The sequence below is a fragment of the Stenella coeruleoalba genome (assembly GCF_951394435.1).
Source record: "Stenella coeruleoalba genome assembly, chromosome: X".
In the NCBI taxonomy this organism is placed as follows: domain Eukaryota; kingdom Metazoa; phylum Chordata; class Mammalia; order Artiodactyla; family Delphinidae; genus Stenella; species Stenella coeruleoalba.
In genome coordinates this window covers 43,035,325-43,061,514 of record NC_137152.1, presented here as the reverse complement: position 1 = coordinate 43,061,514, position 26,190 = coordinate 43,035,325, and the positions used below count along the sequence as shown (strand labels likewise).

General features: G+C 43.1%; 2 protein-coding genes across 3 annotated transcripts in view; one reads left to right on the top strand and one right to left on the bottom strand.

The window, feature by feature from the left end:
• Window positions 1-15,691: 15,691 nt before the first annotated feature.
• Window positions 15,692-23,844, top strand: LOC307180572 (trophinin-like; the record flags this gene model as incomplete). The annotated part of the gene is given in 18 exon segments (XM_079910956.1): window positions 15,692-15,759; window positions 16,002-16,050; window positions 16,352-16,792; window positions 16,796-17,482; window positions 18,131-18,208; window positions 18,212-18,235; window positions 18,351-18,414; window positions 18,675-18,694; window positions 18,698-18,754; window positions 19,191-19,282; window positions 19,973-20,012; window positions 20,014-20,053; window positions 20,147-20,189; window positions 20,606-20,668; window positions 21,217-21,331; window positions 22,126-22,583; window positions 22,585-22,946; window positions 22,949-23,844. Coding segments are annotated over 18 exon segments (3,597 nt in total).
• A 1,760-nt stretch (window positions 23,845-25,604) lies between these two features.
• PFKFB1 (6-phosphofructo-2-kinase/fructose-2,6-biphosphatase 1) overlaps window positions 25,605-26,190 on the bottom strand; it is a gene marked incomplete at its 5' end in the record, with an annotated part of 81,480 nt that continues 80,894 nt past the window's right edge. For both annotated transcript variants that reach the window (XM_079911595.1, XM_079911596.1), the window contains one exon: window positions 25,605-25,988. In XM_079911595.1, the coding sequence (XP_079767721.1) occupies window positions 25,929-25,988 (60 nt within the window). In that variant the 3' untranslated portion in view covers window positions 25,605-25,928. The remainder of the gene's footprint in view (window positions 25,989-26,190) is intronic.

The window sequence follows — 26,190 nt, the reverse complement described above, 5'->3', positions numbered from 1 at the left end:
TAAAATACGAATCCATAAAATTCCTAGAAGGGAACATAGGTAAATCATTCTCTGACATAATTCGTAGCAATATTTTCTTGTTAAAAAAATTTTTTGTAGCAATATTTTCTTAGATCAGTCTCCCAAGGCAAAAGAAACAAAAGCAAAAATAAACAAATTGGACCTAGTTGAACTTAAAAACTTTTTGACAGTAAAGGAAATCATCAAAAAAATGAAGACAACCTACTGAAGGGGAGAAAGTATTTGCAAATGATGTGACTGACAAGGGGTTAATAGCCAAAATATACAAACAACTTATACAACTCAATATTAAAAAAACCCAATCAAAAAATGGGCAGAAGTCCTGAATAAACATTTCTCCAAAGAAGACATACAGATGGACAAAAGGCACATGAAAATATGTTCAACTTTGCTAATTATTAAAGAAATGCAAATCAAAACTGCAATGAGGTATCACTTCACACCAATCAGAATGACCGTCGTCAAAAATCTACAAATAATAAATGCTGGAGAGGGTGTGGAGAGAAGGGAACCATCCTACACTGTTGGTGGGAATGTAAACTGGTGCAGTCACTATGGAAAACAGTATGGAGATTCCTCAAAAAACTAAACATACAGCTACCTTATGAACCAGCAATCTCACTCCTGGTTATATATTAGGAAAAAATGAAAACTCTAATTCAAAAAGATACATTCATCCCCCAATGTTCATAGCAACACTATTTACAATAGCTAAGACATGGAAACAACACAAGTGCCCAACAGATTATTCACTTAAGAAGATGTGGTAGGTATATACATCAGAATATTACTCAGCCATAAAAAAATGAAATATTGCCATGTGCAGGAACATATATGGACCTAGAGAATATTATGCTTAGTGAAGTAAGTCAGACAGAGAAAGACAAATACTATATGATATCACTTATATGAGGAATCTAAAAATAATACAAATGAATCTATATACAAAAGAGAAGCAGACACACAGGCATAGAAAACAATCTTATGGTTACCAAAGGGGAGGGGGAGAGAGGGACAAATTAGGAGTATGGGATTAACAGACACAAGCTATTGAATACTATACATAAAATAGATAAGTAACAAGGATTTACTGTATAGCACAGGAATTTATATTCATTATCTTGTAATAACCTATAATGGAATATAATATGAAAAAACACTGGATCATTTTGCTTTACACGTGAAATTAGCAAAACATTGTAAATCGACTATACTTCAATTTTTTAAAAAGTCCATGTTCACTGAAGCCTTTCCTTGTGTAAAATAATGTCATTTTCCTCTGGCTGTTTTATAGGTTTTTAACATACCTTTGGTTTTAAGACTTGGTTTTCTTGGAAGTTATGCTGTTCACTGAGCTTCTCATACATACAGAAATGTTTTACTCACATAATTTAGGAAGCTTTTGTTTATGACTTCTTCAAATATATTTTCTACCCCAGTCTATTTCTCCTCCATTTTTTGGAACTCAAATTACACATATATCAGTATCTTTGGTAATGCTCAATAGCTCTCTCAGTCTCTGTTTATTTTTCCCCTAACTTTTTTCCTTTATATATTTCTGATTGGTTAGTTTCTATCAATCTAACTTCAATTTCACCAATTTTTTCCTTTGAAATTGCCATTCTGTTATTAAACTCATCCAATTCCTTTTTATTTTAGATAGTGCACTTTCAATTCTAAAATTTACATTTGCTTCTTTCTTACAGTTTCTACTTCTCTTCTGAGATTTGTTTTTCCTTCATTTATTTCAAGTGTGTTTTTCTGTACCTCATGGAATATAGTTATAATAGCTACTTTAATGTTATGCCTCATAATTCCAATATCTGGGTCTCTTCTTGTTTGACATCTGATGATTTTGTTTTTCATTTTGAATGGGGCATATTTTCTTGTTCTTTAATACTAAGTAATTTTTTTGTTTATCCTGGACATTGAAAATGTTTTGTGTAGACTCTGTTCTTTTATAACCCTCTGGAAAATGTTGATCCTTTTCTTTTAGTAGGCAATCAATTTGGTTAGATTCTGCCCATCAGTTCTGTCTTACATTTTCTGGGCTGTAGTTAAAATCTCAGTTTAGTTCTCAAAGCCTTAATTTGCTAATTTGGATATGTGTGTGCATGTGTGGTTCAGGGTTTAGGCTGATAATTTTGTGATTCAAATCTCAGCTCATTTCTCAAAGCCTTTGATTTGCTTGTGAGGTTAACTCCTGCATGTGTGGTTAACTCCTGCATGTGCATTTTCCAGTAAGTGTTGTGTGGTTTTATTCACAGATATGGAATACTTTCTCTGTCTCTTTTCCTCCTGAGATTCCTCACTTGCACTGCATCTTACCCATGCTCCCTTGTGAGGTCCTTTGGCCAGAAAGATGGCAGGGTTTCCATCAGAGTTTCAGCTACCTGTGCTTCTCCAATCCACAAGTGGGACACAATAACCATGCAAGGCTGAGAAAGAAAAAAAAATCTGGGTAACTTACCCTCTTTCTTATGTTATCACTCTTTTCCACCATTTGCCTCCTTTTTGGCTACTTCTCAGAGTCCTCAAGTAGGATTTTTCTTTTTAAAATTTTTTCCAGTGTTTATAGGTGTCATTAATGGCGGGTGTGGTTTGTAAGGGAGCTTACATTCCCATTGCAGAATTGAGTCTCCCAAGAGCACTGTATTTTAAATCTCATTCTATGTCTTAATTTATGTTCAACATTATGTTGATAATTATCCAGTTGCATCTTTTCATAGAATTTTAGGTTTTATTGTGAAAGACATAAAAAGTAACCTGAACACGTGGACAGATATACCATATTTATGAATAGGATTATTTAGCACTATAAAAATTTCAGTGTCTCCCAAATTTATCCATAAATTGATTGACAGTTCAGATAAAATTACAGCAAGAATTTTGTACATTAGTGTACAGATTATAACATAACAAACACTTGCTAAGCCATTATCCATACCTATCATATCCTAACATTTTATAAAGTTGTTTCCAGAGGTGATATTCAAAATATAACAATCTGTATGGCATAGACATCAACTAATGAGAAAAATCCCTGACTACCAGTTTCTATGAGCTCAATCTAGCTACCAAGCCCTGCTAGATTTTTATATTTTTAATAATAAAATATTTTAGATAGAGTTAAATATGCTTTTGTACCTGTTTCCAAATCCCATAACTTCCTCCCTCCCTGTGCAGATTTTTATACTATTACTGTATATGTATGTATCCATAAAATGTATAGCATAGTTTCACATGTACATAAATGGTATGATACTGAAGATATTAGTAGGTAAATATCCATTTTGATACATATTTTAACTGTTGTGTAGTATCTCATTGAACGACTATGCTACAATTTACTTATCAAAATTGCCTATTACTTTGTTTTAAATTTGGGGTAGCCTTCTGATTCTGTTCTATTACAAATAATGTTGCAATAAACATTCATTTCATGTATCATTAGGAACATGTTTCTCTTGGATACTACCTAATAGTGGAATTTTGGGTTATAGGTTATATTTATATTTAATTTTACTAGATAATATAGTTGGACAAATGTATACCACCACAAATACTGAATGGGATTGCCTATATTCTGATACTCTCCCCAACACCATGTATTATCAATCTTCATTTTTAAAAAATATATTTTTTAGCTTTTACTAATTTAATAGACAAAGTGGTATTTTATTTTATGGTAATTTTCATTTCCTTAATTAATGCTTATTGATTTTCATTCAGGCCAGTCTCAAACTCAGTTTATTTCTTTTTAGTAGAAATTATTTTGAGGTCCCTTATTGTAGCCAACATACCTTCATACTCTATACTTTTCTAACTTCTCCCCTCTGTTGCAGTTTCTACCCATAACAACTTGGTACTAATTTCTGTATAGGCATGCTTTTGCCTGTAAATAATAGAAAATTCAACTCCAAACTGACTTTAAAAGGGGGGCATTTTATCATACATTAGGAAAATTCAGGGATAGCACTGGATTTAGGCATGGCTTAATGTAAAAACAAAAATTGGCAATAAAAGAAAAAAAGAAATAAGGGGAGGAGAGAGGGAAACAGTGGAAGAAGATGTGAAGAAGAAGAAGAGGTGACTTCCTCACATGGCCCACTGAACTGAGATGCCAGGCAGCACCGTTTCTCACTAGGAAGTCTGGTCTGAAGTGCCAGGTGTGAGGCTTTTACGGTGCACACTATGAACAAGTGAAACTAAGCAAAGCATGAAGGATAAGGGGGAAAACGTCCATATTTGCACAGCTACCATAAACACACCTTGATCAGCTCAATATTCTGCATGAATCTAATAGAAACCACAGGTTCTCTGGCTGTATCTGTTTCATAAAGACAAGAGTTCATACCAAGTTTCCGTGGCAAAGATTTTCAAGGAACAATGAGATAAAACTGCTGGTTTTCAGGGATATTTCCAGCTTTGGACCTCAGTGATAAAAATGAGAAGATAGAAGTGGATAATCTACCAGAAGATGCTACTAAGAAAATTGGTGGACCCCTGAGAAGAAGGCTAAATTAATTTTGATTTATTCTCTTGATTCATGCTGAACTTTGCTAATACTACCTAACACATGAGGAAGCTGTGAGCTTAATCTTTGCCATAGTCAGAAAGTGTAAGACCCTGTAGCAGCCAGCATTCAGGTCTGAAAGATTAACAGAAGTCAGCAGAATCTGCAAGGGGCCATGGGGAGGACTGTGTAGAAGCAGTGAAAAGTGGATGTCTGGTTACAGATAAAGCAAGTCCTCATTCCACAATTTTCTCTTCTTCCACTGAGGTAAAGCTGTCATAATTTGTTTCATAAGAACACTTGGAGGAGTAGTATGAAATTTCTGGTAATGTGCTCTATTAAGAGATAGTCTTTTAGACAGAGTGAAGAGTCAAGATGGTGGAATAGGAGGACAAGGAATTTGTCGCTCCTCACAGGTACATCAAGAATACATCTACAAATAGAACAATTGTCTCAGAGCACCAGCTGAACATTAGTGGAAGACTTCAGACACCTAAAAGAACAAGAAACATCCTCTTGCAACCAGGTAGTTTGAAAGAAAGAAAAGAGGAATCAAAAAAGAGACCAGCAACCCTGGCAGGAAGCTGAAGGTGAGAGGAGGTCCCAGCACTCAGAAAAACTCCCTCACGGTGGAGAAATCAGCTGGGACAGAAAAGAATCTTCGGGGATCAAAGGAGAATACAACGGACGGTCTGTGGAAGGCAGGACAAAGTAAGAACTGCGTGCATGGTCTGAACTGCAGCTCTGCACATCCCAGCCTGAGTTGTGAGTTTCCTGTTGTGGAGGGGGATTGGGTGCTGGAAAGTGGGATTTGGAACATGGACCCAGGAAGGAGACAGCTGTTGGCTGTGAAACGACAGCCTGACGGGATAGGAGTAAGGAGCTCCACAACCTGGAAAGTTTGCAGAGAAACCTCAGGACCCCGTAGAAGAAAGGCATCACTGTTGAGTGGCAAACAGGGGTGGGGCCACTATTACAACCCCTTTCCCCACTTGCTGGCTACTTTGGCCTCTGCAGGCATTGGGAGGGGCAACCACCTGAGCAGGCTTACCTGCCCCTCAAGCCAAGGTCTCCTCCACATCCTCCGCCCACGTAGGCCACAGGGTCCTGAGTGTCGCCCAACCTAAAGCCTCCTTGGGAAACAGCCCTTGGCACCCTGCCTGAGACAGGAATCTGCGGATGCTGGCTGGTGCTGAGTGCTAAAGTGTGGGGTTAAAAGAGCAGATCCAGGGAGAGGACCACTGTTGGCTGCATGGATACAACAGAGGGGATGGGAGTGAGAAGCTCCAGGACCAGGAATGTCCCTATAAGAAGCATTGTCTGCCTAGAAAATGAGGTGCCATTGTTGAGTGGCACACAAGGGGAGGGACTGCCAAAAGCCCCACACACCAGCCCCTCCAACAAGAGCAAGCTTGCCCCAGTCAGTTGCAAATTCCTGCCTGTCCCTGCTGCCACAGGCAATTTTAGAACACCCCAGTTGTGGTTGCCTTACCACTCCCCAGACTGAGGGAGTAAGTGGATCCCAATTAGCTGCTGCTTTCTCTCTCTCTTGCCTGGGTGGGGAACAGATGTCTGAGGGCGGTGCTGACAAAGAGTTGGGGCCAAAATCAAAGCTGAGCCCCACAGGCACTGCGACTGAGGAGGAGGAATCTTTCCATGCAGCTGCATAGGTCTCAAACTATTTTATTTTATTTTATCTTCTTCTTTCTTTCTTTCTTCTTTCCACTTTTTATTCTGAGCCATGTGGATGACAGGCTCATGGTGCTCCAGCCAGGAGTCAAGGCTGTGCCTCGGAGGTGGGAGAGCCAAGTTCAGGACACAGGTCCACAAGAGACCTCCAAGCTCCATGTAATATCAAATGGCAAAAATTTCCCAGAGATCTCCATCTCAATGCCAAGACACAGCTCCACTCAATGACCAGAAAGCTCCAGTGCTGGACACCCTATGCCAAACAACAAGCAAGACAGGAAAACAGCCCCATCCATTAGCAGAGATGCTGCCTAAAGTCATAATAAGGTCACAGACACCGCAAAACACACCACCAGACGTGGAACTATTGACCAGAAAGACAAGATCTAGCCTCATCGACAAGAGCACAGGCACTAGTCCCCTACACCACGAAGCCTACACAACACACTGAACCAACCTTAGCCCCTGGGAGCAGACACAAAAAACAATGGGAACTACAAACCTGCAGCCTGAGAAATGGAGACCACAAACACAGTAAGTTAAGCAAAATGAGAAGACAGAAAAACACACAGCAGATGAAGAAGCAAGGTAAACACCCGCCAGACCTAACAAATGAAGAGGAAATAGGCAGTCAAACTGAAAAAGAATTCAGAAAAATGATAGTAAAGATGATCCAAAATCTTGGAAATAGAATGGAAAAAATACAAGAAACGTTTAACAAGGACCTAGAAGAACTAAAGAGCAAAGAAACAGTGAGGAACAACACAAAAAATGAAATTAAAAATTCTCTAGAAGGGATCAGTGGGAGAATAACTGAGAAGAATGGATAAGTGACCTGGAAGATAAAACAGTGAAAATAACTAACAAAGAGCAGAAAAAAGAAAAAAAATGAAAAGAATTGAGGACAGTCTCAGAGACTTCTGGGACAACATTAAACGCACCAACATTTGAATTATAGGGGTCCCAGAAGAAGAAGTGAAAAAGAAAGGGACTGAGAAAATATGTGAAGAGATTATAGTTGAAAACTTCCCTAATATGGGAAAGGAAAGAGTTAATCAAGTCCAGGAAGCACAGAGAGTCCCATACAGGATAAATCCAAGGAGAAATATGCCAAGACATATATTAATCAAACTGTCAAAAATTAAATACAAAGAAAACATATTAAAAGGAGCAAGGGAAAAACAGCAAATAACACACAAGAGAATCTCCATAAGGTTAACAGCTGATCTTTCAGCAGAAACTCTGCAAGTCAGAAGGGACTGTCAGGGCATATTGAAAGTGATGAAGGAGAAAAACCTGCAACCAAGATGACTCTACCCAGCAAGGATCTCATTCAGATTTGATGGAGAAATTAAAACCTTTACAGACAAGCAAAAGCTGAGAGAGTTCAGCACCACTAAACCAGCTTTACAACAAATGCTAAAGGTACTTCTCTAGGCAAGAAACACAAGAGAAGGAAAAGACTTACAATAAAGGAACTCTAAACAATTAAGAAAATGGGAATAGGAATATACATATCATTAATTACCTTAAATGTAAATGGACTAAATGCTCCCACCAAAGGACACAGATTGGCTGAATGGATACAAAAACAAGACCCTTATATATGCTGTCTACAAGAGACCCACTTCAGACCTAGAGACACATACAGACTGAAAGTAAGGGGATGGAAAAAGATATTTCATGCAAGTGGAAACCAAAAGAAAGCTGGAGTAGCAATTCTCATATCAGACAAAATAGACTTTAAAATAAAGACTATTAGAAGAGATAAAGAAAGACACTACATTATGATCAAGGGATCAATCCAAGAGGAAGATATAACAATTGTAAATATTTATGGACCCAACATAGGAGCACCTCAATACATAAGGAAAATGCTAACAGCCATAAAAGGGGAAATCAACAGTAACACAATGATAGCAGAGGAATTTAACACCCTTCTTTCACCAAATGACAGATCATCCAAAATGAAAATAAATAAGGAAACACAAGCTTTAAATGATACATTAAACAAGATAGACTTAATTGATATTTATAGGACATTCCATCCAAAAACAACAGAATACATGTTCTTCTCAAGTGCTCATGGAACATTCTCCAGGATAGATCATGTCTTGGGTCACAAATCAAGCCATGGTAAATTTAAGAAAATTTAAATTTTATCAAGTATCTTTTCTCAACACAATGCTATAAGACTAGATATCAATTTTGGGGAAAAATCTGAAAAAATACAAACACATGGAGGTTAAACAATACACTACTTAATAACCAAGATATCACTGAAGAAACCAAAGAGGAAATCAAAGAAAACTAGAAACAAATGGCATTGAAAACACAACAACCCAAAACCTATGGGAAGCAGTAAAAGCAATTCTAAGAGGGAAATTTATAGCAATACAATCCTACCTCAAGAAACAAGAAAAGTCTCAGATAAACAGCTTAAACTTACACCTAGAGCAACTAGAGAAAGGAGAAAAAACAAAATCCAAAGTTAGCAGAAGGAAAGAAATCATAAGGATCAGAGCAGAAATAAATGAAATAGAAACGAAGAAACAATAGCAAAGACTAATAAAACTAAAAGCTGGTTCTTTGAGAAGATAAAAAAAATTCAAAAACCTCTAGCCAGATTCATCAAGAAAAAAGGGAGAGGACTCAAATCAATAAAATTAGAAATGAAAAAGGAGAAGTTACAACTGACACCACGGAAATACAGAGGATCGTAAGAGAGTACTACAAGCAACTATATGCCCAAAAGTGGACAACCTGGAAGAAATGGACAAATTCTTAGAAAGGTACAACCTTCCAAGTCTGAATCAGGAAGAAATAGAAAATATGAACAGCCCAATCACAAGTAATGAAATTGAAACTGTGTTTAAAAATATTCCAACAAACAAAAGTCCAGGACCAGATGGCTTCACAGTTGAAGTCTATCAGACATTTATAGAAGAGTTAACACCTATTCTTCTGAAACTCTTCCCAAAAAATTGCAGTGGAAGGAACACTCCCAAGCTCATTCTACAAGGCTACCATCACCCAGATACAAAAACCAGACAAAGATACCACACACAAAAAATTACAGGCCAATATCACTGATGAACATAGATGTAAAAATCCTCAACAAAATACTAGCAGTGTGAATCCAACAATATATTAAAAGGATCAGACAACTTGATCAAGTGGGATTTATCCCAGGATGCAAGGATTTTTCAATATCCAAAAATCAATCTGTGTGATACACCACATCAACAAATTGACTAAAAACCATATGATCATCTCAATAGCACCAGAACATACTTTTGACAAAATTCACCACCATTTATGATAAAAACTCTCCAGAAAGTGGACATAGAGGGAACAATCCTCACCAAAATAAAGGCAATATGTGACAAACCTACAGGTAACATCACACTCAAGGTTGAAAAGCTGAAAGCATTCCAAGATCAGGAACAAGACAAAGATGCCCACTCTAACCATTTTTATTAAACATAGCTTTGGAAGTCCTAGCCATGACAATCAGAGAAGAAAAAGAAATAAGAGGAATACAAATAGGAAAAGAAGAAATTAAACTGTCACTGCTTGCAGATGACATGATGCTACACAGAAAATCCTAAAGACCTTACCAGAAAACTACTAGAGCTCATCAATGAATTCAGTAAAGTTGCAGGTTACAAAATTAATATACAGAAACCTTTGCATTTCTACAGACTAACAACAAAAGATCAGAAAGAGAAATTAAAGAAACAATCACATTTACCATTGCATCAAAAAGAATAAAATACCTAGGAATAAACTTAACTAAGGAGACAAAAGACCTGTACTCCTAAAACTATAAGATGCTCATGAAAGAAATCAAACATGATACAAACAGATGGAAAGATATACCTTGCTCTTAGATTGGAAGAATCAATATTGTGAAAATGACTCTACTACACAAGGCAATCTACAGATTCAATGCAATCGCTAGCAAATTACCAATGGCATCTTGCACAGAATTAGAACAAAAGAATCATAAAATTTGTATGGAGACCCAAAAGACCCCGAATAACCAAAGCAATCTTGACAAAGAAAAACGGAGCTGGAGGAATCTGGCTCCCTGACTTCAGACACTACTACAGAGCTACAGTCATCAAAACAGTATGGGACTGGAACAAAATAATAAATATAGATGAATGGAACAGGATAGAAAGCCCAGAAATAAACCCATGCAGGTACAGTCAATTAATCTATGACAAAGGAGGCAAGACTGTACAATGGAGAAAAGGAAGTCTCTTCAGTAAATGGTGCTGGGAAAACTGGACAGCTACATGTAAAAAAATGAAATTAAAACATTCTTTAACACCATACAGAAAATAAACTCAAAATGGATGAAAGATCTAAATGTAAGACTGGATACTATAAAACTCTTGGAGGAAAACATAGGCAGAACACACTTTCACATAAATTGCAGCAAGACCTTTTTTTCATCCACCTCCTAGATTAAAAACAAAAATAAACAAGTGGGACCTAATTAAACTTGAAAGCTTCTGCACAGCAAAGGATACCATAAACAAGACAAAAGAACAACCCTCATAATGGGAGAAAATATTTGCAAATGAAGCAACTGACAAAGGATTAATCTACAAAATATACAAACAGCTCATGAAGCTCAATATCAAAAATCAAACAACCCAATCAAAAAAATGGGCAGAAGACCGAAATAGACATTTCTCCAAAGAGGACATACAGATGGGAAACAAACACGTGAAAAGATGCTCAGCGTCAGTAATTATTAGAGAAATGCAAATCAAAACTACAATGGAGTATCACCTCACACCGGTCAGAATGACCATCATCAAAAATTCTACAAACAATAAATGCTGGAGAGGTTGTGGAGAAAAGGGAACCCTCTTGCACTATTGGTGGTAATGGATTGGGATAGAGGTTCCTTAAAAAACTAAAAATAGAGTTACCATATGATCCAGCAATCCCACTCCTGTGCATATATTTGGGGAAACCTCTAATTCAAAAAGATACATGCACCCCAATGTTCATAGCAGCACTATTTACAGTAGCGAGGATATGGAATCAGCCTAAATGTCCATCAACAGAGGAATGGGTAAAGAAGATGTGGTACATATATATACATATACGATGGAATATTACTCAGCCATAAAAAGGAACGAAATTGGGTTATTTGTAGAGATGTGCATGGAACTAGAGACTGTCATACAGAGTGAAGTAAGTCAGAAAGAGAAAAACAAATATTGTATATTAATGCATATATGCGGAATCTAGAAAAATGGTACAGATGATCTTATTTGTAAAGCAGAAATAGAGACACAGATGTAGAGAACAAACATATGGATACCAAGGGGAACAGGGGGTGGGATGAATTGGGAGATTGGGATTGACATATATACACTTTTGATACTATGTATAAAATAGATAACTAATGAGAACCTACTGTATAGCACAGGGAACTCTACTCAATGCACAGTAGTGACCTAAATGGGAAGGAAATCCAGAAAACAGGGGATATATGTATATGTATAGCTTATTCACTTTGCTATATAGTAGAAACTAACACAACATTGTAAAGCAAGTATACTCCAATAAATTTTTTTAAAAAAGAAGCGATAATGGGGCTTCCCTTGTGGTGCAGTGGTCGAGAGTCCGCCTGCCGATGCAGGGGACACGGGTTCGTGCCCCGGTCCAGGAAGATCCCACATGCCGAAGAGTGGCTAGGCCCGTGAGCCATGGCCGCTGAGCCTGCATGTCCGGAGCCTGTGCTCCACAACAGGAGAGGCCACTACAGTGAGAGGCCTGTGTACAGCAAAAAAAAAAAAAAAAAAAAAAAAAAAGACGTAATGTAATATTTCATTCAGATGTCTATTCTGTGAAACAGGACATGAGTTCTGGGGTGTCAGAGATGAAACAGATCTGCATGATGGGGCCCCAAGGAGCTCACAATCTAGCATGTAGGAAAGAGAGTAAACAGTAAACCAGTAAACAGAGAGCTCTTACCCAGTTTATTAAGTGCTCTGACAGAGCCATGCAAAAGAGCAAGGAGGAAGGAAAGACTAACTAAGCTTGGGGTGATTTCAGATGGCTTCTTGGAAAAAGCAGAATTTGTACCAATCTTTATAGGAAGGCAGGCCTTTTATTGGTAGGCATGGGGTGTGAGAGAGGGGAACAAAAACATTCCAGGTAGAGGAAGAGTTTGAGCAAAGGTATGGCATTGGCAGGAGGCAGAACATGAGTCATCCACTGTGACTGAGGCCTGTGAGGCTGTCAGAGACTGACTGTGGAGGGCCTTGAATGATAGGCTAAGGAGCTTGGATTTAAACCTGCAGGCCAAGGGAACCCTTGGTGGCTGTAGATATGGTCATCTTGGCATTTGAAACATGACTCTGAGGGCCTCTGTGCAAGTAGAACAGATGGGAAGCAGGTGCATTAGATCAGAGACCCATCTGACACTGTCCCATGTGCCCCTATGCTCAGCAGAGGCTCCTCAGAGCCTGCAGTCCTACAAGAACTACTCCTTCTTCCCTTCTCTTCTTCCAATGTTCTACTCCTCCCACAGGACACACCCAGCTCAAATACACCCTATCTGGAAGCTTTCACTGCCTTCCAGTAGGCGATTTCCTCTGTGAGGCCCGTCAGTATCCTGCTCTGGGATTCTTCAGTGGCATGTTGTATTCTTATGCATCCCAGCCAGATGGAGAAATCTTCAAGGACAGGTTGTGAATCTCATCCAGTTTTGCATCTCCAGTGCATAGTATGGGTTTTGGCACATGGAAAACCACTGGGGAACTCTTCACCAGTGAATTAGAGAAAGAGAAAGTACATGAAGAGAAAGAAGAAATGGGAGAAGGGGAGGAGAATACTTGGAGAGAGGGAGGGAAGGGGGAAGAGAGATAGGGTGTTGGTATGGTCAAGGGAAATAAGAGGAAGAGTGTGGAGGAGAGCACAGGGCCAATGTGGGTTCTTTCTTCTTCCCATCAGTAGCACCAAGTATCAGACCTGCCACAGTGAGTGTCAGGCTTTGGAATCAACCAGATGTGGGTTCATATTCTGGTTCCATCACTTAGTGACCATGTGCCTTTAGACAAGACACGTCACCTCTTAGGCATTAATTTCATCAACTGTGGAATGGTGATAATACTAGTTCTTCCTACATGGGCGTTTTAGAACTTAAGAATAGAGTCTGTCATACAGAGTGAAGTAAGTCAGAAAAACAAATACCATATGCTAACACATATATATGGAACCTAAAAAACAAACAAACAAACAAAAGGTTCTGAAGAACCTAGGGGCAGGACAGGAATAAAGATGCAGACATAGAGAATGGACTTGAGGACATGGGGAGGGGCAAGGGGAAGCTGGGACGAAGTGAGAGAGTGGCATGGACATATATACACTACCAAATGTAAAATAGATAGCTAGTGGGAAGCAGCCGCATAGCACAGGGAGATCAGCTCTGTGCTTTGTGACCACCTAGAGGGGTGGGATAGGGAGGGTGGGAAGGAGATGAAAGAGGGAGGGGATATATGTATACTTATAGCTGATTCACTTTGTTATACAGCAGAAACTAACACAAAAGTGTAAAGCAATTATACTCCAATAAAGTTAAAAAAAATAGATGTGAGTTCTTTGAGGGCAGGGATCCAACATCCAACAAGGGCCATGGCACAACTGTGTGCTCAACAAATAATTACTGACTGAGGGAGTAAGTGATTGCCCTAGAAGAACTGTTTTCCACACTGGGGAGCAGTGCTCCATTCCACAAGAGACAGAGGCTAAGCACTTGTGTACCAGTGTACCAATAAAGGAGAAACACAGTCCCAGTAAAAATTTTCAGCTAAGTTGATATACATTAAAAGCATCAATATAGTGATCAGGGGATAAATAAAAACTTTTGGTAGACTTTCTTATATTTACTGATTTTATTCTGAATTACATATGATGCAGGGGATACCCTAACTTTTAGCGTTTAGAGACTCTAAATGTCTTAATTTGGTCCTACTTAAGCAATAGAAATTAACATGATCTAGTCCCCTACCGCAGAGCAGCTCCTGGGGAGAGAGACCCAGACACACAACACACTACAACAACACACTATGTAACTGAGGTTGGCATAGAGGGGTCTGTAGGAAGCATTGGTGTGGGAGCCCAGAGAAACACAGTCCTCCTAGGGGCAACAGAGGAATCAAATAGGAATGGGGATACAGTGTGGGGGATAGAGAAATCAAATGGAGAATAGAAAAGAATGATTGCTGAATAAGAGGTAGTAAGCAGAAAAGAGGTCACATTGGGGAGAAAGGAAATCTGGAAGTAGGGAGTGAGGGAGGAGACTGACAGGCAGGGAAGGAGACCCCTCTGGAGGCGGAAAGAGGCAGGATCACTTCCGGCTGGGGAGGGGGAGCAAATAGGCTCAGACCTAAGGAGAGGCTTGGAGAGAGCGGATGCCTTCTGGACGGGAGAGGTGAGCTAAAGTGCCCTGCTTTACTGAAGACCTTGTGGGGGACTCCAGGCTAGGGTTTGACGTGCTTGACTCCACACATCCCTAGGGTTTGAAGGAAACCTGCTAGAGGTTCAGGAGCTAACCGCATAGAAGTGGTCGGATAGAGGTGTCTGGACTCGGTTTGCAAGGGAGAAAGGAGAGGGCAGAATCCCCTTTGGGCAACGGAAAGAGAGATCTGGACTCAGTTCGGGCTGCAGGAAGGAGGGATGCTGACCCGGTTGGGACTGCAGAAAAGAGAGATGGAGAAATAGTTCCGGCCATAGAAAGAATGGAACACGATCCAATTAGGTAGGGAGATAGGCGATGGGAGGCTTCGTTTAAACTGGAGAGAGGTCACAGGACCTGGTTTGGGCCACAGAAAGTAGAGACTGGGAGCTAGAAAAAGTAAGAGGCAGAATCCTTATTATACATCTGAAATGACCTGGCTCAGAGGGGAGAAAAGAGGGGCTAGGACCCGGTTGATACCGGTTTGAAAAGAAAGGGACAGAACCTGGTAGCGTTTGGGAAGGATTACACAAAAGCCGAATACCATAGGATTTGTGGGTGGGGTAACCATGTTGCAGTAAGGGCGGGATGGTCACTTGCAGAAGTAAGTAAGTAGGGGTGCGGTGTTGCGGAAGGGGCAGTGCAGGCACTTACTGCAGAGCATAGGGAGGGGGCATATAAAGAGAAGAGGAGGTGCGGAGGAGTACAGCAGAGCGGAGGGAGGGGGCATTACAGAAAGGGGCAGTGCGCTGCGTGGCTATACTGCAGAGGAGAGGTGTATGGTGTTGGGGAAGGGGCGGAACGAAGAGGTGCTGCAGAGCGGAGGGAGAGGGACCGGTGTTGGGGGAAGGGTTGGAATGAGACGAGATGCAGTTAGAAAGAGTGGGTCAGGAGTGGCGTCAAGATGTTCTGCTGCTCTGAGGGCAGAGGGCTTATGTGGGATTGAGGTGGTCAGGCTGTCCAGTCCACCAAAGCACATGCGCGCTGAGCGCCTGCGGTTGCCCTCACGCCTCTGGTTGATGTGCATGCGCACTACCGAGTTGCGGTAAGGGTGTTTGTAGGGTAAAGGGGCGGGATCGAGAGCAGGCTTGCGGTTTCTTGGAGGCAAAAGGAGCTAGGATTTGGAAGCCAGATGGTCTGGGTTTCTAGGTATGAGAACCCAGTAGTTGAAGGGTTTGGGGCCCAAGGTTTGATCAGAACCCCCTCCTTCAGGATTGGCAGGAGACCTGATGAATGTCCACCTCCCTCTTATTCTTTCCTGACTCAGGCCCCTTCTCGGCTTTCCAGAAAAATGGATAGGAGAAATGACTCCGATTATAAGATGACCCCGTTCCAGGTGAGGCCCCTCTGCATTCTTGGCAGGCCATCTGCCCTATTCTGAGTTCATTTAAGGCTGTTGAGCCCCTACCACTCTGTAGTTGCATAATTTCCTGCCTAACCTGTTTCAGTCCTCCCCTGAATGGTGGAGGAGGAGGTGAAGAAAACCTGCCTATTTCTTGCTCCCTTCCTCTTCCTTCACCCTCCCCTTCAATCAGTCACCATTCAGAGGAGGGGGAGGTTTTGTAGAAAGGGTGGATTGTAGGGAGGCCAAATGGCTCAGCACGTTATAATCTTAAGTGTGTAGGGCCCTCTGGGAGCCTGGGCTTCACTTCCCTCCAGATGTACAGCCTGAGACAACAGAAGAAGATAGTGTCTTGCTGATGCATACCCTCTTGTCATCAACCAAGGACCTACTAGCTATGGACCCACCAGTTGCCAACCGGCCTAAGAAAAGCAAGACCAAGAAGGCCCCTATTAAGGCTATCACTAAGACAGTACGCACTGCCCCTCCAGTTCCATCTGCCAATGTGATTACCACCAACAAGCCTAAAATAACTTTTCTGGCTTTAAACCTGCCAATCATCCCCCAGATCAACCAGGCTTCAGCTACCACTGAGGTAGCCAATACTCAGGCTTCTTCATTCACTGCTCAGCCTAAGAAAGCCAACAAGACAAAGAGAGTTACTGCTAAGGCAGCCCGAGGCTCCCAATTTCCAACTGGCAGTGAGAGTGTTACTACACAGATCAAGTTACCCTTGTAGGCCCTAAATGTGCCAGTCATCCCACAGACTATCCAGGCTCTGATTGCCACTGAGTCAGCCAATTCTCAAGCCTTGTTAGCCTCCATCAAGCCTAAGAAAGCTCCCAAGGCTAAGAAGGCTAACAATAAGGCCATAACTAGTGCCACTGAGATCTCACTGACTCCATCCACCACCTACTCAGCTACCATCCAAGGCCAAATTACCTCCATCCGAACTAAGAAAACCTCCAAAGCCAAGAAAGCAACTGTTAAGGACACAAATACTGACACTGAACTCCTAGAGACCCCAGATGCCACTGAGACAGCTACCAGGCAGATTGAGGCCTCAGCAGCAGCTATCTGGCCCAAAAAATCCAAAGTCAAGAAGGCTGCCTATAAGGGCCCAAATTCTGCCTGTGAGATCTCTGAGGCCCCACCTGCCGGTCAAATGGTCACAAAACAAGCCCTAGCAGCCACCCTCCGGGTCAAGAGAAGGTACAGGGCTCAGAAGGTTGCCACTAAAGCCCGGACAACTGAAAGCCAGACTCAAATTGACAAAGGGGCCCAGGCTAAGATGACTACCCCTCAGATCAATATAAGTGCCCTTGAGACTCAGGTTGTTGCTGCTGTCCAGGCCCTGGCAGATGACTACCTGGCTCAGTTGAGTCTGGAGCCAACAAACAGGACCCGGGGCAAGAGGAACCGAAAGGTGAGATCTCTGACATCACCATCCTTAACTCTGTACTCCTTTTCCATTCCTATCTGCCTGGTTTGTTCACTTGTTCTTTTAAGTTTACTGAGCCAGTCCCTGCATTCACATAGGCTGTGAGAGATGCTGAGAGGAATGTGATATAGTTCCTGCTGCTTTGCAGTTCAAAAATTGGTGGGGAAATAAGGCATCCATACACTTAGCTACAAACTGGATATAATTCAACTTGTATTTATCAATACATAGTAGTTAGCATGGACCAGGCTTTGTGTTGGGTATAGTCACACAGGTTATGCTTTTATGTTTTAAAGTAACTCTTACCAGCTAGGTCCCAGTGTTACAGATAAGAAAACCAAGTCCCAGAGAGGTGAAGTGACTTGTTGAAGGGGTACAGCTAGTAGAGCCAGTGGTGGCCAAAAGAAGAGGAAGAACCAGACCCTGCCCTTGGGTTGCTCCTGTCTTGGCAGGGAAATGAAACTCCTGACCGGAAGACAGTGAAAGACAAATCTAGAACTCAGTGTGGCTAATGGTAAGGTCAGGACCCCTACAGGGAGGGTTTAGGGGACTTTCAGGAATAGGCAGGGTGAGGAGACAGAGCCATCTCTTTCACCTGGTGATTTTGGACCTTTCTGCTTTCTGATGATGCAGTCCAAGCATCTGAACGGGGATGAGAGAGGTGGTGGTAATTATAGGTGGATTCCATGGGGCCGGAGGCCTCCGCTATCCTGAGATGTGGCCATTTTGCAAGAAAGGGTAAGAATCCAATGCTGCCCAGTCTCTTCTCTTCTTCACCTGCCCTCTTCTCTGTCATTCTTCCAAGTTTTATGAAAACATATTGAGATCTCCCCATGTATTCCTCTTCTCCCAGGCAAATAAGTTTATGAAATACCTGTTGGTTAAGGACCAGACAAAGATCCCCATCAAGCGCTCAGGTAGAGTCATCCCAACCCTCCTCCCTGAGCTCTCCTTTCTACTCCCCTCTCCTCCCTGCCCTGGGGGTAACCATTTAGTTTTATGGCCTCTTCATTCTCTCATCTATCCTCCCCTGCCCTTTTCACACTCTGTCATGGCTGGCATCTCCCATTAACACAGTTCAGGACTCAGACTACACTAACCCCATAGGGCTGGCAAAAGGGCTGCAGTTCTGTGGCCCCTTCTCAGCCCAGCTGCTCCCACCTCTCCCTTCCTGCAGACATGCTGAAGGATGTCATCTAAGAATATGATGAATATTTCCCAGAGATCATTGAACGAGCAAGCTATGCTCTGGAGAAGGTGAAGGGACATCCTCTGTGGGATGGGCACAATGGGGAAGTCTTGAATGGAACAAAGGTGTACACGTCCCTTTGCGGGGGACCACAGAGACTCCCTAATCCAGCCCCATCACTGTGCAAATGAGCAGATGATGGCCTAGGGAGGGACGTAGACTAGCCTCGGGTCACACAGCAAGTACAGCTAGGACCCAAGCCACCCAGCTTAGTCCTGGCTTCTGTCTACTGCTGGACATGTCCTGTAGTGTATTTCAGTTGCTCACCTCTCCCTTCCATCCCCCATTATCTGTCTCCCTAGAGTCCCATTAAGCATAAAGACTATTTTGATAACAATAGTACATTTGTTACCTGTTTGCTGTGTTAGTTAAGTGCTTTACATGAATTATTTCACTGCCTAGGCTGAATTTTGTGACCTCACAGGCTATTCTTTTACTTGGCAGATGTTTCGAGTCAATCTGAAGGAAATTGATAAACAAAGTAGCTTGTATATTCTCATCAGCATTCAGGAATCCTCTGCAGGCATCCTGGGAACGTAAGCTGGGAAAGGGCTAGGATGGGAGGGAGGCTTCTGCTTTTGTCCATGGTACTACTCCATCCCTGTCCTCTCCCCACATCCCCTAGGAAGTCAGGAAAGACAGAGCCTAAAAACCCCTTTTCCATATCCCACACGTAGTTGGAGCCCTACACATGATAGTGGTGCCTGTTTATGATTGAATGGAGGTTGTAGAAGCCTGGGACAGGTCATTCCTACTGTCAAGTTTTCTGTATCTCCAGAAGCTTCCCTGTTGTTGCTTGTCTCTTCCTATTGACCTTGGTAGAGTGGTTCCCAAGGGAGGGCTTCCTGGTATGGGTGAATCATGAGGGTTGAAGGGCAGGAGCATCAGTGGGGCCATGCCTAGAATTCTTTTGGAGCTGAGGGGTCTGGAAGAGAAAGAAGGGACTCATATTGGCTGGGTGTCTGGGTTGTAGTGGGTTGACAAATACAAGTACAATTCTATCCTCTCAGCAACCTGGGGAGAGGAAAATGTGATTTTCCCATTTTATGAATAAGGGAGTCTAAGTGCCTTGCCCAGGGTCACATAGAGCTTGAAGCATAGACTGGGCAGAATTCTCTCATATCTGAAGAATCTGGGAGAAGCTAACCTAGTAGGCTGGCTGGTGTGTATTTTTTTGCAGATGGCTGCTGGATGTAAACCTTCTCTCTGTCCCATTATTTCCCTAGGACCAAGGACACACCCAAAATAGATCTTCTCATGGTGATTTCTGAGTGTCATTTTTATGAATGGCAACAAGGCCAATGAGGGTGAGTTGCTGGGCTGGCAGCCGAATGGGGGGTCATGGTCAGAATTCCACATGTTCATTTTCTATCCCTGTTTCCTTTTGCCTCCCCTTGCAGCTGGCATCTGGGAGTTGCTGCCCAAGTTGGGGCTGCACCCTGGGTATGATTGGGCTCTGTCAGCAGTTGCTTTCCATGTTGTCCTTTGGCAAGAGAGGATGGTCCCAGGATTGCATCAGCCTGGTGGTCTGGTGGAGGGGGCGGGATTGCTGGACTGGGTAGAGGGTCCAGGGTTCTGACCTGGGTGGATGGGGAAATGGTCCTGAACTCTCTGCTTCCCCTTTCTCCTATGTTCTTTTTCTGTTCTAAGCTGATATATAAGATAGACCTTCAGGGCATCCCTGATAAAGAACCATCTGGCCTCAACTGCCTGCTTCTAGTGACCATGTGTTCATTACTTTCCTGAGTTCATTGAGATGGCCTTATGTACTAGAGAGGTCTCTTCCATGTTGGGAAATGCCTCTGCCCCCATGTGGGAAGTTCTGATCTTGGTTCATGGGTTATTTTTCCCATTGTTAGGGTAAGGCACTCGCTCTTTGGGGAAGTGAGGAAGCTCATCACAGATGAGTTTGTGAAGCAGAAGTAAGTGGTGTTTGGGGGCTTTGTCAGGCCATGAAGTGTTCTGAGTGTGCCGATCTGGTCCAGAAAGTGCTCGATTGCCCTTTTCTTACACTACCTTTAGAGGTATGGGCATCCTGTTCCCTAGAACTGAGTCCATGGTGGACCATACCAGGGCTGGGCCAGACCAAACACAAGGCCCTTGCTGTGGGGTGTGCTCAGAGCAGAATGCCCAAAGAATGGCTCCTCTGTTTACAACACACCCAATAGAAACTTGGGTTTACTCCTCACAGGTGGCAGGATACTTTGGCCTCCCTGTGACACCATGCCCTATACATGCGTCCCCTGCCACACCAAGTGACTACTTTGCACAGGGCCAATGGGAAATGTCTCAGTATTGGAGGTCAAGACCATGAACTGTGTTTTGGAGTGAGTCTAGGGAAGGAGGGCCTTGGAAATCCTTCTCTAGGAGCTGAGTTTAGTTTTTCTTTGGAGGAGGTTGCCACCTGGTCCCAAGTGGTTAGACAACAGGTTTGCTTGGTTAGAAGCAAGTTTCATTTCCTTTCTTCAAGGTACCTGGAATACAAGAGGGTCCCCAACAGCAGACCACCTGAATATGAGTTCTTCTGGGGCTTGTGCTCCTACCATGAGACTAGCAAGATGAAAGTTCTCAAGTTTGCATGCAAGGTAATAGGAGAGCTGCCCTGACTTGGCATATTAAGGGTACAGGATGTCTCTGGCTGGGGTAGGCAGTGTACAGGGATGGGCAGGTATAGGGCAGTCTGCAGTTCATATATAAGCACATGGAACTTCATTTATGTCCCAGAATGCTGCTTGACATAAAGTTTACATTGTTTCATTCATGTTCATACTTTGTATTAGTCTCCTCAACTGCCATAACAAAATACTATAGACTGGGTGGCTTAAACAACAGAAAATTATTTTATCATAGTCCTGAAGGCTGGAAGTCCTAGATCAAGGTCCAGCAGTGTTAGTTTCTAGTGAAGCCTCTCCTCCTGGCTTGCAGATGAATACCTTTTTGCTGTGTTCTTGGTGGTGAGAGAGAGTCTCTTCTTATAAGGACACTAATCCTATTGGATCAAGGACCCACCATTATGACCTCATTAAACTTTACTTCCATAAAGGCCTACCTCCAAATATAGTCACATTCGAGGTTGGTACTTCAAAATATGAATTTTGGGGGGACACAAACATTCAATCCACAACATACTCTCTTATCGTTTCCCATATTACAGATGAAGACACTTAGGCTCAGTGAGATTAAGTAGCTTGTCCAAGGTCACACAGCACCTAAGTTATCGAACTGAAATTGGATCTCAGGACTGACCCATGATAGAGTCCCAACAACTAAGACTTTTTTTTTAAATGCTACTATTAGTTTTATACAAAGCCCATGGTAGGTATTTAATACATAATTACAAATGTTATTTTTCTTATAATGATTGTAATTCTCATTTTAGGTGCAGAAGAAAGACCCCAAGGACTGGGCCGTGCAGTACCGGGAGGCAGTGGAGATGGAAGTCCAAGCTGCAGCTGTGGCTGTAGCTGAGGCTGAGGCCAGGGCTGAGGCAAGAGCCCAAATGGGGATTGGAGAGGAAGCTGTGGCTGGGCCCTGGAATTGGGATGACATGGATATCAACTGCCTAACAAGAGAAGAGTTAGGTAATGATGCTCAGGCCTGGGGCAGATTTTCACTTGAAATTGAGGCCAGAGCCCAAGAAAATGCAAATGCCAGCACCAACATTGACTTCAGCAGAGGATCTAGCACCAGGGCTAGCTATAGCGATGGTGCTAGTACTAGCTTCAGTGGTGTCCCCAGCCCCAGTAATGTCTTTGGTGACAGGGCTGGCATTAGCTTTGGTGGCACATGCAGCACCAGTGCCAGCTTCAGCAGTGTAGCCAGCATTAGCTTTGGTGGCACCTTGCACCAGTACCAACTTCAGTGGTGGGGTCAGCTCTAGTTTCAGTGGCCCACTCAACACCAGTACAAGTTTCAGTGGTGGAGCCAGCTCTGGTTTTGGAGGCATACTCAGTACCCCTGCTGGCTTCAGTGATGCACTCAGTATGAGCACCAGCTTTGGCAGTACACTCGGCACCAGTGCAGTCTTTAGTGGTGCACTTAGCACCAGCACTGGCTTTGGTGGCACACTCAGCACTAGTGTCTACTTTGGTGGCTCTCCCAGTTCCAGTGCCAGATTTGGTGGCAAACTCAGTACCAGTATCTGCTTTGGTGGCTTTCCTAGCACCAGCACTGGTTTTGATGGTGTACTCAGTACCAGTGCTGGTTTAGCTGGTGTACCAGCTCTTTCAGCAATAGCACTGACTTTGGTGGTACACCAAGCACCAGCTTCTGCTTTGGTGATTCTCCCAGCACTAGTGCCAGCTTTGGTGGTACACTCAGCACCAGTCTTGGCTTAGGTGGTGCACTCAACACCAGTGCTGGTTTTAGCAGTGCTGTCAGCATTAGCATTGCCTTCAACAGTGCACCCAGTGCCAACTCTGGCTTTGGCAGTGTGTTCAGCACGAGTACTGACTTCAGTGGGGCACCTAACACCACTACTGACTTTGGCAGTGCTCCCAGTACCAGCATTAGCTTTGGTGGAGCCCCCAGCACCAGATTCTGCTTTGGCAGTGTGTCTAACACCAACCTATGTTTTGGTGGCCCTCCTAGTACAAGCACCTGCTTTAGTGGTCCTACCAGTGCCAGTTTTGGTGATGGACTCAGCACCAGTGCTGGTTTCAGCTTTTGTGATGGGTTAAGCACCAGCACTGGATTTGGTGGTGGACTGAGCACCAACTCTGGCTTTGGTGGTGGACTGATCTCCAGTGATATCTTTGGTGGTGGGCTGGGCACCAATGCTGGTTTTGGCAGCACACTTGGCACCAGTGCTGACTTTAGTAGTGGCCTCAGCATCAGTGATGGCTTTGGCGGTGGGCCTAATACCAGCTTCGATGGAAGACTGAGCACCATGATTGGCTTTGGCAGTGGTTCCAACACCAGCACTGGCTTTATTGGTAGACCCACTTCCATTGTTGGCTTTGGCAGTGGACTGAGCACCGATGCTGACTTCAACGGTGGACCAAGCAGTAGTGCTGGCTATGGCAGTGGACCGAGCAATGCTGCTGGCTTTAGTGGTGGAGCCACCAGCCTTGGTGCCTGTAGCTTCTCCTATGGCTAGTGAGGTTTCAGGTAATTACAACATTTCCACAGCCAAGGCCGATGGGGATGGGTATAAGAGCTGGGAGATGTTATAAGAAACCCCAAGGTGGGAGGGCAGGGTGGGGAGATGAGCACAATGAAGGAAGTATGAGAAAATAGTATATTTGGTGCTAAAATGTGTTTCTGTTTGGTGTTTTGTTTTCAGATTTATATCGCATGTTTACAGATACCGCTAATGAATTGCAGCAGTCCTTCCCATGGAGCCAAGGTACATCCTTGGAATCTTTGTCCACGTAGCAATCTAAGCAGATATTACCAATCAGCTGAGGGTGACATACTATGAAAAAATCTGTTTGCCAATCCTGCTTTGTTGTTTGCTTTCTGTGTCTTGTCATATTTGATATGAGTTACATTAAATTTGAAAAATGAATTGCAGTTTGTTCTGTCTTTTAATGTGCCTAAGTTGTTGTGAGTGACATTTTGGGTTCATATAAGAGCTAGAGATAAGCATAGCTCTTTGGGGAAGGTGGGCTCCAGCTTTAGGCTAAAAGGCAAGTATGACTTCAGTGGGGTAGGGATGTGGGGAAAGCATAGCAGGCAAGGGGATAATACCTTAAGTCAAGATCTAGAAGGAGAAAGCCTGGAACAGAAGGCAAAGGGAGAGGGTTCTGGAGAGTAAGTATAGATTCATTTTGAGATATTTGTGTAAGAATGGGAGGGATATAGAGGGACGTAACTAAAGGTGGACATGGGAACAAGGGAGGACTTTTTTGGGATAGGAGAGAGACCTGAGCATGTTGCATAGACAGTGGGGGCAAAAGCCAATAGAGAAGGACAGGATATAGATATGGAATAGTCAGGAACTGACTGAATCAACCCATCCTTGGGGAGGTGGGATGGATAGAATACCAGAGAATAGAGGGTGACCCTGACTTTGAACAGGATTTAAGGGTGGCTCTAGAAGGAGATAAATGTAGATTTGCTTCAAGCAGTGATCCCAATAAAAAAAGTGATGTGGATCATACAAGGTTTGTGTCTTGCTGGTGGTTGTGATGGAAGGACAAACAAAGTCAGGGGGTGTATGCATCTGTCTCTTCGCAACTGGGTTGCTGCTATCTGCCCACAGTAGCTGCATGGAGATTGGCTGAAGAAATAGAATGTAGGATGCAAGCTGGCCAGGTATGGAAGAACAGTGAAGAGGAAGAGGACTGGTGGATTGGGAGATAATGGAGGAATCAAAGGACTATACTCTTGATGCAGTACAAGAACAAGTATTGTTCATTCAAGAAATACTACATACATGCCTGCTGTGTGGGAGGCATGCTGCTAGGGATCCTGTGGATGACACAGAGAGTTTTAAGGACCAGGGGGCCAGTGGTCAGATAGTGGGATGCTTGTATTTAAGAAGTCAGACTGTAGAGAAGTCTAGATGATGCCAACCAAGCAGTGAGTGGCTGAAGGGAAGATGCTCACTGAAGTTGAGGGGGTAGGACACTAGGAGACCAGGGTATTGTCTGAATCATTTATATGGACAGTGAAATAACTCAGGATGGCAACAAGAGTTGGAGAAGGAAGGAGAACTGTGGTCTGAGTGCAGATTCTTCTTTGAATGTAGGGATGAAGGTGTCATGTTCCCAGCCATGTTGCCCACGAAGAAACAAGGCCATAAGCACTCACATGAACCTATCTCCACCCTCACATTTGGAGGTACTACTCCAAAGTCCTTCTTTCCAGGTAGTTCTCACCCAGTCCATACCCCAACAGCACCAGAGCCATTTCATAGGGTCAGGATCTTAAGAGGATCTTGTGGGAAAATCCTCACAATGACCTCCTTTCCCCTTTTGTAGGCAGTAAGAGAAGTCTTTATTGATCAGGAAATAGGAATTAAGAAGGAAAAAGTTTCATCCTGACCTAGACAGCTCCTTAGTTGTAGCTAGAAATCAAGACCTGTTTTGGAGCTGATGAGGGTTTCTTCACTGGAAGCAGGTCTCTTTCAGTGAGGCCAACTCCAGAGTGTTCTCAGTGTAAGAGAAGAGCAACAATAGCAGCTCCTAAACGTGAAAGATAGCGAGGACAGAGGCAGTTTTATGTCTTAGAAAGGGCTCAGTAGTGGGCAGGGACAGTGTCCAGGGCTTCCTCAGGTTCCCGGCTGACGTCCACATTCTGAGAGGAGAGAACCCAGTATTAGCAGGAAGCAGCCAGCAGTGTGGAGCCCCCACCCCTCCCTGCCTCTTGTCCTCACTGCCAGGCTCCCCTATTTCAGCCAAGCCTGGATCCTGACCCTCTTCTCAGGCAAGCCTGGGGGAACCTCAGCCAGAGGGCTTTTAGGCAGGGTTGCTCTAGCTGTGCGTGTCTAGGGTGCCTC